This window comes from Acanthochromis polyacanthus, chromosome 11 (genome assembly GCF_021347895.1).
Source record: "Acanthochromis polyacanthus isolate Apoly-LR-REF ecotype Palm Island chromosome 11, KAUST_Apoly_ChrSc, whole genome shotgun sequence".
Classification (NCBI taxonomy): domain Eukaryota; kingdom Metazoa; phylum Chordata; class Actinopteri; family Pomacentridae; genus Acanthochromis; species Acanthochromis polyacanthus.
Window position 1 is genome coordinate 7,162,259 of NC_067123.1, and position 14,823 is coordinate 7,177,081.

The window sequence follows — 14,823 nt, forward strand, 5'->3', positions numbered from 1 at the left end:
AGAGACTTATGTTTGCAGAATGATATAAAGACTTCTAACAGGAGTTTGTGTGGAGAGACAGAAGCAACACTGGAGGATATTATTGGAAACTAAATAAAAGGTTCATCTCTGAGCAAATTAGTACACATTTATCAAATCAAATGTACTTGTAGAACATATTTAAAACACTCTCAGTGCTGCAAATGTCATCAGTCAGACAGCAACAAAAAAATGTGCAATAGGGAGACGACATGAAAAACCAGAAAAGCCCTCAGAGCGCAGTACTAGCCAAGGCTCTTCATTCCCTCATATGGCATGGTTAGAAATGCAGCATTTGTTAGTTATTGATGATCAGAAATCACAGCATCATAGAATGTGGACATTTAATCTACACTAAAGTTTGGAGACACCTTCTCATTCAATGATTTGAACTGAATTATTTTATACTTTGTAGATTAATACTGAAGACATCAAAACTATGAAAGAAAACAGATGGAAATATGTTGTAAATAAATAAGTGTAAACATTCAGTATTCATCTACAATGTAGGAAATTATACAAATAAACAAGAAGCATTGAATGAGAGGGTGTGTTCAAACTTCTGACTGGTAGTGTAGATGTACCTACAAACTAAATGACCTTGCTCTGAGCACAGACGTGTGTTCTCCATGTGTACGTTATGTACGGATACGGAATCACGTGATCTAAATATGTAGCGGGCGGCGGGAATTAATGGGACTCAGAAACACCCCCACAATTTAATCAGTTGTTCTTTGTATCATTTCTGATGGATACGTCCTGATAAGTCCTCAGTGGTGGATTTGTAGTAGAATCACAATCATGTGATCATCAGCAGGCAGCTGACGTAGTGTTCACTGGTTGTCATGGTTACAGTGACGCCGTGCCGCTATCTGGCAATGATACAAAAATATTTAACAAATCTGTGGATCCAGACTATAAGCTGCATCACTGATAAAATTGGTCCTTGTGTCATTTCTGACCTTCCCTGAAAATTTCATCCAAATTCATGAGTCTGTTTTTGAGTAATGTTGCTGACAGACAGACAGATGGACGGACAAACGTACACTAATCAAATCTGAAAATTTTATGAAAGAAAACAAAACTACAAAATACTAAAACAAGGCAAAACAGGATCGCAACTTGTAAGATCAAATTCTAGGATAAAATAAATATAAAATACTTCAATTTAAGACCATTAAAAACTACCAAAAGCCATTGAAAACATGCATGTCTTGAGATTTGTCCTACCAATGTCAGTGGAAGGGGAACTTTTAAATTGCACGAGGAAGACTGTTCCAGTTTAAAGCTCTGAAGAAACAAGCAGTGCACGGCTTTCTGAACAACATAAACAGACTTTTCTAAGTCTACAGTCTGACTGCAGTGTGTGAACAGGTTTGAATGTTTTTGTGGCCTCACCCCTGCTGGACTTTGTACAAGAACTCTCTGAGAACCGAGCGTCTGAAGTGGTTCGGTAAACTGCGGGACACGTTGTCTTTGATGAAGGCTTCCATGACGGCCTGGAAGAGAGACGAGGAGGAATTTATGAACAAGTTCTGCACTTTACTGCCAAACACCTCACATAAGCCAAAACCTTTTGGGGATTTCCATCTAAAGTCATCACGTTCCTTCTGCTCGACCGTCTCCGATTTGATTCCAGCTTTATCATGAACCATCTGTAAAATTGATATTCCGTTTCATTTATTTATTTATTTCAAACATGTAATGAATAACATTCAATTAATGTATCACAAAAAACCATTAATAGTCCATCATGCTATAACGAGTAAGAGGAGAAAACAAACTTCAACATGTTCCAAAGGGAGTGGGAAGACGTTAAACTTATTTAATCCCACCCCTAAATTCATTCACCCATTTCAGTCAGTTCCAGAAATATCCAATGAAACAAATTCACCGCCAACATTTTTGTTTAGGCAAAGGCAACTAACTTAAACACTATGCGTCAATGAAATACAGATCAAAACTACAGTGATAGTGATAATTAAGTTCATCTTCACTGTACCTTCCAAAGATTTTTTGTTTGTATTTATATTTAAACTGGCTGATGTTTGAACATTGTTTCAGATCCGTCTCAAGTTTCTTCCAGAGCCGTACCTCATTTGTTGTAGGGCTAAAACTTTTCATCGTTGTTCTATGTTTTGGTATCCTGAAACTGAATTCTTCTCTTAATATATAACCACCAACACATTCCTGAAATGTGCTCTGTAAAAAAAAAAGAAGAGATAGGAGACAGGATGTGGATGGAAAATGCCGGACTCAATATTTTGACTATTTTTATATTTTATTTTATTTTGATTGTTTGTAATACTGTAATTATTATTACATACTGAATACTATATTGTTGCTGACTTCTCAAACCACCTGCAGTTATAATACAACTACTGCTGATGCCACCACTGCTACTATATTACTACCACACTGTCCTACTTTGCTTTTGATCTTTTTGTTTGTTTGTTTGTTTACGGTTTGATATAATTGTTATTGTTTTTGTTGTTGTTATTACTACTACTGCTATTGCTAATTTTATTGTCATTACGACCACCACTATTGCTATTATTCTCTCTATTGCTATTATTATTATTACTGGTATTATCACTATTATTATTATTATTACCATATTATACTAGTATGATTATTATTGTAGTTACTCGATTATATACCACTGTAGTTACTATATTATATGCTATTGTTATTGTCCCCTCCCTATCTGCTGATGACCATTACCCATGTAATGACCTCTATTGTTGTTGTTTTCATATCGTTACAATTTATACTATTTCATTTATCATTTATTATTATCATTGAGTTTTTTCTTTTCTTTTTTTACTATTATTTATTCTCTTCTGTTTCAATTCTGTCTTTTGTTTTCTTGTATCTTGCTCCCTGTTTGTCTGTGTACTGTATAAATATAAAATAAATGTGGAAAAAAAAAAGAAGTTTATTCCAGAGCCGTACCTCATTTGTTGTAGGGCTAAAACTTTTCATCGTTGTTCTATGTTTTGGTATCCTGAAACTGAATTCTTCTCTTAATATATAACCACCAACACATTCCTGAAAGTTGCTCTGTAATTGGAATGGTAACAGTTTTTTCAAATACTTTTCAGATGTGTACGTTTGTAATTATCTGTCAGACCACTTTTAGGAGATTTGTGCCTACAAAGCTTTATCTGAGCAAGATTTTGGTACCAGAATTTCCTTCAGGATTAAAAAAAATGATGTCCCATCTTATCTCAGAGACGGGTCTTTTTTTTTAAAAGCTTACATTTCTACAAATCAGGGTTTAAAAATCAAAAGTATTTTTTAAAAACTCCACACCTCTTGTGTACTTTTATTGGTTTTGTGGAAACAGCTCATCAGAACGTGAAATTATCTTTCTTTTCCTCTGTGGTGACCAGGTAGATCACATTTTAAAGCATTTTATAGGTTTAGTTTTGTATTATTGTGACATACAGCTACACGTGGATCAGAAAATATCACTAATTGACTTCTGCATTATCAGTGTATTTGTTAATGTGTGCACAACATTGTCAGCGTAACGCACGATATATTTCAGGTGCAATATTTCATTAGTATGTGTGATAATATTAATTACATCAGTATAGCTGCAGGCAATACTTTTTACTGTTCTAGTATTCTTTTAGTTTACTCATTTATTTCAGTAATGTATCATACTTCTTTTTAGGTGCTGCATTTCTCATGTTGCATCACTCGATTTTATGAGCGATATCTGCCACAAGAATTCCCTTCAGGATTAATAAAGTTTAGCTTTTCTCAGAGATGGGAGCTTCAACATTTTTCCATAAATCAATTCATTATTAATCAGATATAGTTTGATCTACTTGTCCAATATTGGAGAAATAACAGTGAAGAATTCTGGCTTTTATCTTTAATAGTTCCTGAGATATTGTTGTTCAAACAGCTGCAAATTTCAATGTGAGAAAACCTGCTAAAAGTGGGTCAACAGCCAGTTTATAAAAAATGTAATCTCAGAAAGTATTTGATATATCAAGCTAAAATGTTACATATATCTTCATAAACATCCATATTTTATGCCACAAAAACGTCAGGCATGTCAGAGCTGGCAGAGCAGCAATAGTTTCTATATTTTGGTTTCATCGTCGTCCCGTTTTCGCTCTGACCTGGTGGTTGTGGGCTCGGATCAGGCTGTTGATCTGGTCGTAGGGGGTCGTCTGGGGGTCGCAGGGGTCACAGTCTCCGGTCAGAGCTCTGCAGGCGTTCCAGTAACCGGCCAGACGCTTCTCGTCCAGGTGGACGTGGACGGTCGAGTCCAGCTGAAAGACATAAACGAATCACTCAAAGGTCAGAACTGCAACTCAAAGTCAGTAGTTTCGGGTTTTCTTATGGTTGAAATCGAGTCTAACTACCTTCTTCAAGAGCTCCTTGGTCTGTCTGAAGTGATCTCTGGCCTTCTCATAGGTTGGCTGGTCGGTGCAGCCTTGTTGGAAGAAAATACCTCCCAGATCATAATGCATCTGAAACACAGAATACAGCTTTAGAGTAAAAACATCTTTCTGAAGCACAAACCACTGCATCCAGGATGATCTAATCCCCAGAAAGACAACCGTGAGTGCTCCACCAACCTGACAGTGCAGGTCATCGGCGCTGATTCGAAGCCCGGCTGTGGAGGATTCGGTTTCTCCGTTAGCGGCAGCGTCAGCGGCCAGCAGGTCCAGAGTCCTCAGAGTGTGGACGTAGAAGTCCTTCTTCAGCTGCAGAGCTCCTTCCAGGACGGTGATGGAGTCGGTCGCCTGCTCCTTCAGCTGAGGGAAGAATAATAATAATAGAGGAGAAAAAACGGACACAGATCCATGAAACTACTGGTGGAATTTCTTTGAAACTGGAAAAACAATTGGTTACCCTAGGACATATTTGTCTAGAATTCTACTGACAATAAGTCATTACAAAGAAATGGCTATGTCAGGAGCCACCCTCCATAGAAGACTGGTTCAATGTGGTGCACGATGTTTTTGTAACGGAGAAATTAACATCTGCACCGAGACTCAGAGCAGAAATGTTTGATAAACGCTGGAACGGCTGGATTGAGTTTATCAGCCCATAGAGACCAGACTAAGTGACGTAAGTTGTACTGCGACTGCCCTGGTTAACGCTTGTTCAGTATGTCTGTTTGTTTGCAAAATTGAAAACAGTTTGTAAAGTACATTTGTAAGATATTGCTTATCTACTGACTTCTTTATGGAAAAAAAGAGAATTAAAAAAAAAAGAAATTGGACAAACATAAAACAGGGATAAACAGACCTTAATTAAAGATGTTTATTTTTGTTTATTGGCGTATGCAAGTATGAAAAGCATGTTCACTCACCACAGTCAGGATGTTTTCTGTCATTTCTTTCTCCTGCTGCACGATATTTAACCTGGATTCAGGCACAAAAGAAGTTTACGCTCACACCTTTTTGCATTTCAACTCAAAATAAAATCTGTCTGGATGTGTATTTTTCATTAATCCGTGCATCTGAGCCGAAACGCTGCCATTTGTACTGACTTTAAGGTAAGCTTATTGGTTCAGTAAATGAATTGAACTTGAAAAGAAAGTAAAGAAGCAGCGTTTACATGTTTATCTGATGAGGTCCTGGTTTGGTTTGTTTCTCTGGAAAGCTGCTCAGCACGATGGTTCTGATGGCCCTTTAAAAAACACAACAAAGACACATTAATCCTGTGCTTGAATGCTCATAAAATAAGTCTTTTAATGGGGCTGAAGAAGGTGTGATTTGACTTTCTACTATAATCTTGACAATGGATGTGTAAGAATGTTAGTGAAAGAATGATTTGATTTAATGAAAGTCCAAAACCTGGGCCACATTTGTGCCAAAACAATACAAAAATTAAATATGAATCTACAATAAAGCATAAATGCAATCCATGCTTTTGAAGAGAAAAAGCCAAATACTCCAAAAAAATAAGAAAAACGATATTAAAATGCTCCAAATGTATCAAACCAATTCCACATATTATCACTGAATTATATTTCTGGAGTCTTTATTCATTGTCCTGCTTGTTCACTTGGGTTGAAAAAAAGTTATTGTTTCACCTTCAGACAACTTATTTTTTTCCATGCTTGTCTTTACTGAACAATATTAAGCAAAACTTTTTCAATCCTTTTGGTTTTTGTTGCTAACAACCACATTTCTGTAATCAAATAGATATTTAAGGTTTCTTCAAGATGCCAACATTAAAATGAATGTTGGAAAATACCATGACAAACTTATACTGGTCAGCTACAACACTAAATATTAAGAGATTCATGTGAGAACTTTCCTCCTTTAATGTACAATCAGAGCTGGTGACTTCCACACGGCGGCAAATAAACACTTGGAGTCAAACTGTTCTGCTAGTTTAGTATTTATCTAATTTAATCTGTCCTCAGTGAGTGTTTCCTCTCCTACCAGCGGTTGTAGATGATCACTGCCATGGCGGTGGTCGGAGGCAGAGTGGACAGATCCAGATCCACATGTTTCACACCTGGAGGCACTTTGCTGACACACAGCAGCTCATTCAGCAGCATGTTCAACACTGGGATGGTCAGTCTGGGGATGAAGAAGCAGGGGAGATAGTTACAGGATTCTACTGATACATTATCTGTCTAACTATGCTGCTTAATGTTTTATCCTTATCCAAGTTTGGTATTTGTGCATCTTTGTCTGTTATTTTCTTTCTCGGCTACACAGTAAAGGAGGCCTTCACACCTCAGTTTATTCAGAGTTTAAGTAAAAGCTGTGCAGCGACTGTGAAGAACAAGAGTCACCGAGGGACTGAAGGTTGGGCCTGTTTGTCTGATGAGCTAAACAAAAGAATTCACTGAGACTAAATTTAGCCTTTTATGAAAGAAAAACGACCATCAACTCATGATAATGTGCACACATTCATAATCATAGTAATCACAGTGGTCAAAGAAAAATAAGGCGACCCAGCTCACCGCCTCTCTCTTCCTCAGATAAAGTAAACAGATGAGCATATCAGCTTAATTATCCTCACCCATATCCATGAGACCCACTAACCCTCCATTCAATATGATCACAAAACAATATCAGAACCAAAGCAAACACGAATAACAAGAAACTCATTCAGAGAGTGTAGTACTCCCTGAAAATTTCATCCAAATCTGTTGGTCTGTTTTTGAGTAATGTTGCTGACAGACAGACAGACAGACAGACAGACAGACAGACAGACAGACAGACAGACAGACAGACAGACAGACAGACAGAAGCCGATCGTCACATAACTCTGATGCGTTCCTTGGCAGAGTAACAATCAGTATGCCCCTTAACCTTAGAATAAAGTAACAGTTCACTCATGGCTTCCAGAGGTTAAAATAATTAGTTTCTCTTTAACTGTTCTGCATTTGGTTACTGAGAAACACCCGCAGCCTCATTTCATTCTCAGAGAGCCCCACACACATTACGACCCCACTCACCCTTTCTCCGGTGAATCCAGGTCCCACTTCATGTGTGCGGCGACCTTCAGCGCCAGCAGCTTCAGGGTTCGGTTCCTGCGGTTGTCTGCTGGAGGCTGAACCTGATTCTGCTCGTTCACCGACGGTTTGGACGCCTGCTCCAGGAACTGGACGATCAGATGCACCGGAGTCGGGTCTGAGGGAACACATACGCCCCGACAGTTTTAGACGTTAGATTTTGTTACTGATACTTTTTTTTTACTTGTACATAACTTTCAAAAGTAATGCCGAGCTGACCTGCATTTGATTTCTGCAGGTGTTTCTCCAGCAGGCTGCCGTCCAGGAGGAACTCAAACCAGGACGTCTGCAGAGGCGTACTGGGCCGACCGCTGGTCACAGCAGCCACCCGGTCGGCTGCTTCAGCACTCATCCTTCCCTATTGGACGATGACACATATAAGTTATATTTTTAAAAACAAGAAAGATTACTACTCACTTTACCTATCAATTAGGGCTGAAACCATTCCTCAAGTTATTCAAGTAATCCCATTACTTGGATTCCTCGAGGCAAAATTCTCTGAATCGATTCTTCATTTAATCCACTACATACCAGACCCCAGGTCTCTAATTAGTCTGAACCCAGACTTCATCCTATACAGATCCATAATATATAAATTACAAGAGGATTTTAAATTAGACGAGACGCTTCCATTTTAACCAGTGAAGCTTTTCTAGTGTTTACGGCGTTTATCAGATCAGAGGCTGAACTATGAGGACAGTTTAACAGTCAGACTTTCTTTGTGTGAGTCGACAAAAACTAAACGCTCAGTCAGAGTTAACAGGTATGAAGGTGATTTTCTGCTTTCTTTGTCAACTCACAGTTTCTGCTTTAAACTCAAACAGGACAGTTTAACAATCATTTGACTCGTTTTCTGCACTAAATAAACCGATGGTGTTCAGCTGCTGCAGTCAACAGGCTGTTTTAATGGAGAACAATGAGGTATATAATAATGTATGACGGTAAAAAGTGGCTACTGGAAATGATATAAGACAAGAATGCTGGTAGTAAACTATTAATTCAACATTAATACATAAATAACAATAGTCCAGGATTACTAAGTATGTCGACCAGACAGACAGAAGATCAGCCAGGACCAGAGCCTCTCACAAGTTTAAAGATACTGTTTATCAGTCATTAAACTAAAGTATAAAAAGATATACAAAAGAAGAAATAACCGTAAGGACATGAAAAGAAACACTGCAAAGACATGCAAAGCCACTACAAAATGATGCACACACACGACAAAAGATGCAAAAATGACCACAATATGAGCCAAAATGATCACAATAGTACTGAAATTGCACACAAAGAGACACCAAACAACTATAAAGAGATGTAAAGTGACCACAGAGAAACAATACGACCACAATACCACTGAAGTTGACCACAAAGAGGCAAAATTAAGTAAATAGGTAATTATAAGAGAAACAAAATTACCAAGCCACGAAAATTATCACAGAGACACAAACCAATGACAGAGATGAAAAATGAAAACACAGTGACACAAAGTGTCTACTGCACACAAAATGAACAAAAAAAACATTTAAAATGACAGCAAACATGCAAAATTACCCTCCCAAAATCACATTTTTACCATAAAGATAAACTTAATTACCAAGGCTTGTACCACTGCAGGATGTTATATAAAAGGTAATTTGTTCATGCACCAACTACTGATTGTACTTTCACTTAAAAAACATTAAAATTTGCTATTAATAATTCTGCAGCTGCATGTAAAATTTTGAAAGCATGACAATTTCTTGCCATTTCGATGACGATATAATATTGGGTAAGAATCGATACAGTGTTTAGATGCTGAAAACACGGTCGCATTTAATACATTTTCTAAAAGTTTCATGAAAAAATTAACTTGATTAAATAATTATTTTTCACGCTCACTTCTAAAAAGTTAAAGTGTCAGATAAGCCAGTTAGCCAAACATCGAGAACTGTCCAGTTCTGTGTGACATGTGTGGCTTGAATTTTAAACACGGGTCCTACCAGCTGGGCGGGGACTCACACTTTGACTGAAGGGAGTATTTCTGAGTTAGCGGCTCGGGCTGCTGCTGTGAATAAACCGAGCGCACGTCTTCCACCCGCGCTCTGTTGTGTTTGCAGGCAGCGCTGTTCCGGCTAACATTTAAGCTAACTCGCTACAGTTTCCATCCTGAACCGGACCCGGAGGAACCGACTGTCTTACCTGAACGGGAACAAATCAACAAGAAGAAGATAAAAATGTTCAAAAAACGCTCTAAAAGCTCAGAGTAAACGACCGGAGCAGTGACACCGACTGATTCTCACATAATTCATTCTGCGCCTCTCCATCGCTCCTCCATCATTCCGGTTCCACTCCGTCGCCAAGGAGACGCACGAAACGCCATGTCTGCGCATGTTTATGCTGCGTTCAGGTCACATGTTCAAACTGTGATTAAACACAGCTGAGCGACAAACTCTGTTCATGGCTATCTCTGACTTTTAATTCTCACGGATTCCCCATCTCAAGCGAGCAGCGTCTTTAAAAATAAAACCTCAGCGCTAATTAGCAGTAACAGCGTCCATAAAGCTAGTTTCTATGGGCCTTTACACTGTTTTTATGTAAACAGTTCCACTTGTTGTTGAACTAATGCACAAATATAACAAAAATGTGCTAATTCAGGCTAATTACATGGTGCGGCTATAAGGTTAGCACTGGGGCTGATCACAATTGGAATAAAGCAGTTACTAGGTTTAAAATTATTGCTTTTCCGGTTTTCTCGAGATTTGGTGGACACAACACTATCATGGTGGCTGATAGATGCCTGTATTTAATTATAATCTGATAATTAAACAAAGCCTACACTACTTAACTGAGGCTGAAGTTATTTTAATTGACAGTTTTCTGCCCATCCCAGAGAGGAAATTAGAAAAAAATAAAATAAAAAATAAAAATTCAGGAAAACCAAAAATGAAAAGAAATGGCAAACAAAAAAGTTAGGTTCCAGGAATTCATTCTTATATTGCTGCTTTTTGTGTTTATCAAAAGTTGTAAATTTTAATAAGACCAGTTAAGATAATAATATAAATGTTTAAAAACTTGAAAAAAAATGCTAAACGTTAAAATGCTTTGCATTGGCAGTTTAGAATAACATATTTTGTAATAAAAAATAATCATTAGAATTTTTTTTCCTGTTTTAATTAGTTTTTAATTTCTGTCTTTACTTGGTATGCAAGCAAACATATTTAAAGAAAAAAATTTAAAAGTACTTCAGCAAATTGTCACATTTGATAATGTAGAAACATAAACAGTCAAACATTTTTCTTGAATAAAGACATGAACTGACTAATCACTTCAGCTGTATTTGCTTTTACTGCTGGACAATTTCCAGAGCAAACTGCTTCATAAGCTCCTCTTCCTATATCTTAATTTATGGTGGTACAAACAGCACAATATCTCCCTGTAAAGTGTAGATTCATTTTTAGGTCAACGGTTATCTTGTATGTATTACAACATCATTAATCATATTTATACACACTGCAGTGCTGTTGTGTTTTCATTGTTTCAGTGGAACTTAATCTTATGTGTCTAAATATCGACTATGGCAGGACTAAAGCAGCAACAATTCATCAAAAAAATCCATTAGTTGTCCTGTCATAGCCATCAATTGATCTGTTTGAGTTGTTTTATGAAGAAAAAAAACAGTAAATGTGAATATTCTCTGGTTTCTTGCCTCCTCTGTGACAGTAAACTGAACATCTTTGGGTTTTGGAGAAAACAAGACTTTTCATTTTGGAATTTGAGAAACACTAATGGACATTTTTCAGCATTTTGTTGCATTTTAAAGATCAAACAATTCATAAATGAATGCAAAAAAACAATAATTAAAAGATTAATGGACACTAAAATGAATCATTAGATGCAGCCCTATTAAAACTAAACTTACCGGCCACAAATCAAATGCAATTAAATACAGCAGGATCATAACAGAACTGGAGGACATTTTATGTCCCATTCATCAAATTTCAAATAATCCATGTCCAAATACTAAGACATGCAGTTGTTGTTTAAATGTTCTTGTCCTGAGACCAAATCTTAAAAAATAAACAAATCGGAGAATGTTTATAAAGAATTTTAAAAACCAAATAAGTCTGGAGTTTTCCTAAAATTCCATTTTCTCTTGTCCCACCCCCCTGATGACCAAATTGAATGTCAAATAAAACTGATAAATTAAATGTAATATTAACTGTATATACATCTAGTGTATTAATATCTCTTTAACGTGTGTTTTCTCTCCACAGCCTTCAGGTCATCTAAATTCATGTATCCCTGCTTTTCTCCCTAAAGCACCACAGTTATTAAAACATCACGCAACACTGGTTCATATAGCTCAACAACAAAATATAAAAATATTTTCTTTACCATGTTCACACCGGTTTTCTCTCTCAATAGCATTATCCATCATGTCATATCTATGTACATACCCATATGTACATTTATCAAGCCTCATCTGTAGATGTGAAAGGTGTCCATAGTCTTTAGTTTATCTTCATTTGTTGGCTTTATTGTAACTTATCTTGACTTGACTCATCTTGACTTAACTTATCTTGACTTAATGGATCTTGATTTACCTTGACTTTTCATATCTTGACTCAGCTTATCTTGACTTATCTTATATTGACTTCACTAATCAATGTTGTTTTACTTAAATGTATTGGCGTCCTGCTGCGTTCTCTTTCTCGATAAACACACACCCAGATGTATACAGGATGTAAAAGAAAACAAGGTTTGTCGGTGAGAACAGCTTCTTCTGTAAATCCAGGGTCCGGTTATAACGCTAACATCCCTGTTTCAGGAGCTTTCAGTGGTGGAAAGAGCTCAGAGTGCAGCTCCTTATACAGCAAATTGCGTTGTTCTGTGTGATCTGAACACGTCTCTATTTTTATTTTTTGTCTTCTCTAATTCAAATCTCACTGAAGTTATAGTGGCTAAACGTCTACCAACAACAATAAAATCAAAAAGCCACTGAGGGCACCGGGCAGCGAATCTTACTCAGAAAGTTAAAGTGCGTGCAGGTACTGAGTCCATTGTCCAGCCAGAAAAAGTGCATTTTAAGGCAGGTTTTATTTTCAGCACTGAAACGATGGTACAAAAGATGTTACAACTTGGCCTGCTGCTGCCCAACTTCCAGGTAAAAAACCGTGTGTCCTCCCGGTGCGTTCTGTCTTACTGAGTGAGTGCCTATTCATTAAATAGCTTCACCTGTGTGCCCAAATCACCCATGACCTTCAAAATAAGAGTATATAACTATAACTCAATATAACAAATATAACTCATACTAAATAAAGTATTCTAAACAAAATAACATAACAAATAAACATTATACAAAATAACAAATTACTGAATAGCTTCCACAGAAGTTGTTGGTTTTTAAGTTTCAATAAATAATTTGATGGAATGCCAGATGTGAACTGCTTCCAAGAATGTTTAGAAAGACATTAAATTATACACAAAGTATGTCATATTCTGAACAATTTTGAACTGTGTTGAAGTCAGGTCATTTAAAAGCAAATCTAACTGCTTTTTCTTGTAAGGTATGTCAGTGCAGCTCATCGTTGAAACAAATGTGACTCTCCTGTGTCTGGTTCAGTGTTGAAGAAGCTCCACGTTGATCCACCATCAGTGAAGAAAACACTCTGATCATCTGACTTAACAGTAAACCAGTCGAGTTGTAGTGAAATAGTGATAAATATGAACAACACAAATATGGAGTCGCTTTGAAACGTGTCCAGACCGTTCAAACATTTAGTTTTTTTTTGTGCTGAATGAATACAAGTTTCCTCCATCAGTCTGTCATCAACAACCCAACATGACAAAGAGTAAAACTTCTTTTCACAGATTTTTGTAAATTTATTAAACATCAAAATTGAAATGCCTCAAAATCACTTTTCACAAAACATCACAAAAGCAAATCTTAATTGTTATATTTATTCAAGAAGTATTAAATTCACATTAATACAGCAAGATGTGAAAAACAATGTTACTAAAAGGTACTTTTAGTACACATTTTTTAAAAAATGTTTACAATAAATTATATCTTACTGTTGACAATATTTCAATGTCATGCTTAAAACATGAGATCATATTAAACAGTCCAAGAGTTTTTAAAGTGAATCTTTGCTACAATAAACAGTTTTTATATTTTTACAATGATTATTTAATAAGATTAGATGTTGTGCTAATAATTATAAATAACATCAAAATGTTTAAAGGCCATTTACATTTTATTTGTAAAACACATGAACAGTTTTAAATATATTTTAACAATAAACAAAGGAAATATTACATTTTACAATGTTTATCTTACAGGTTCTTGTGTTAGAATAAACAATAACAGTTTTAAAGTTTTTATATTAAACTAAGTAAGTTATTGATGTCAGTTTTTTTCTTTTACATTTTAATTAACCCTCCTGTTGTCCTCATTTACAGGCACCAAAAAATATTGTTTCCTTCCCTGAAAAAAAATCCAAAAATTCAGCAAAAAAATTCCCCAAATTTCTGAAAATTTGCAAAATCTTCAGGAAGAAAATTCCATTATTCCTTAAAAGTGTCCTTTAAAACTTTTTTTTTTAAAAATCCCCACATTTGTGGGATGATGAGTAAAAATCTTCCAAAAACATCAGAAAAATATCTGAAGTGATGACATATATATCAGTAACACTTCTAATATTTTCTTTAAGAACATTCACATAAAAATCAACCAAAACTGGATTTTGGTTGATTTTGTTGTGAATGGTCTTAAGAAACATTTTAACATTTCATTTTTCCACCAAAAAATGTTCAAAGATTTCCCAAAAATGTTGAAAATGTGGGCATCAGAAGTGTCACTGTGAAAATATATATATTTTTCCACATTTTCAAACTTTAAAACGGGTCAACTTTGACCTGCAGGACACCAGGAGGGTTAAACTAGCAAATCTAACTTTTGACAATGTTTATCTCCAAAGTTCTCATCTTACGTTGGATCATAACAAAGATATTCAAAAGGTTTGACATTAAACATTAACAAAGCAGTAAACATCTTCTCTGTCTGGCTGTCAGAGCTCAGAGACAAACAGGTGGCAGCTTCCTCTGTCTTCATTTGATGCTTTGTGAGGAGCTTCCTAAACCCACCGGCACAGAACCAGCACATGATGGAAACTAGTTCTGTGCAGGCAGAGTCAGGACGCCCCTCAGCGGCTGGAGACGTTGCTGTTGGAGGCAGGGGCGTCTGAATTGGAGCGCTGACCTGGCAAACAGAAAAACAGGACCCAAAAATCAAACTTTGACTCGTTCCTGGCTGC

The 14,823-nt window shown here is 36.4% G+C and overlaps 2 protein-coding genes across 11 annotated transcripts in view; one reads left to right on the forward strand and one right to left on the reverse strand.

The window, feature by feature from the left end:
- The window catches only part of LOC127536016 (integrator complex subunit 8-like), a 91,756-nt gene extending 81,828 nt beyond the window's left edge, over nt 1–9,928 (reverse strand). For 4 of the 10 annotated variants that reach the window (XR_007945000.1, XR_007945001.1, XM_051955167.1 and 1 more), the window contains exons 1-10: nt 9,808–9,928; nt 7,745–7,883; nt 7,469–7,643; nt 6,441–6,581; nt 5,608–5,679; nt 5,360–5,411; nt 4,620–4,799; nt 4,404–4,511; nt 4,158–4,310; nt 1,417–1,517 (exon numbers count right to left, since the gene is read on the reverse strand). Coding sequence is in view for 6 of the 10 variants with exons in the window: in XM_051955167.1 (XP_051811127.1) it covers nt 1,417–1,517; nt 4,158–4,310; nt 4,404–4,511; nt 4,620–4,799; nt 5,360–5,411; nt 5,608–5,679; nt 6,441–6,581; nt 7,469–7,643; nt 7,745–7,883; nt 9,808–9,897 (1,211 nt within the window). In the remaining 4 variants the exon portion in view is untranslated. Of the gene's footprint in view, nt 1–1,079; nt 1,336–1,416; nt 1,518–4,157; nt 4,311–4,403; nt 4,512–4,619; nt 4,800–5,359; nt 5,412–5,607; nt 5,680–6,440; nt 6,582–7,468; nt 7,644–7,744; nt 7,884–9,507; nt 9,527–9,706 lie in introns of those variants that run through there. The other 6 variants (XR_007944999.1, XR_007944998.1, XM_051955171.1 and 3 more) reach the window with 5 other exon arrangements.
- Nucleotides 1–12,208, forward strand: part of LOC127536018 (integrator complex subunit 8-like) — an 89,158-nt gene extending 76,950 nt beyond the window's left edge. The window contains exon 8 of the mRNA XM_051955176.1: nt 11,782–12,208. Coding sequence (XP_051811136.1) covers nt 11,782–11,797 — 16 coding nt within the window. The 3' untranslated portion in view covers nt 11,798–12,208. The remainder of the gene's footprint in view (nt 1–11,781) is intronic.
- Nucleotides 12,209–14,823: the final 2,615 nt, after the last annotated feature.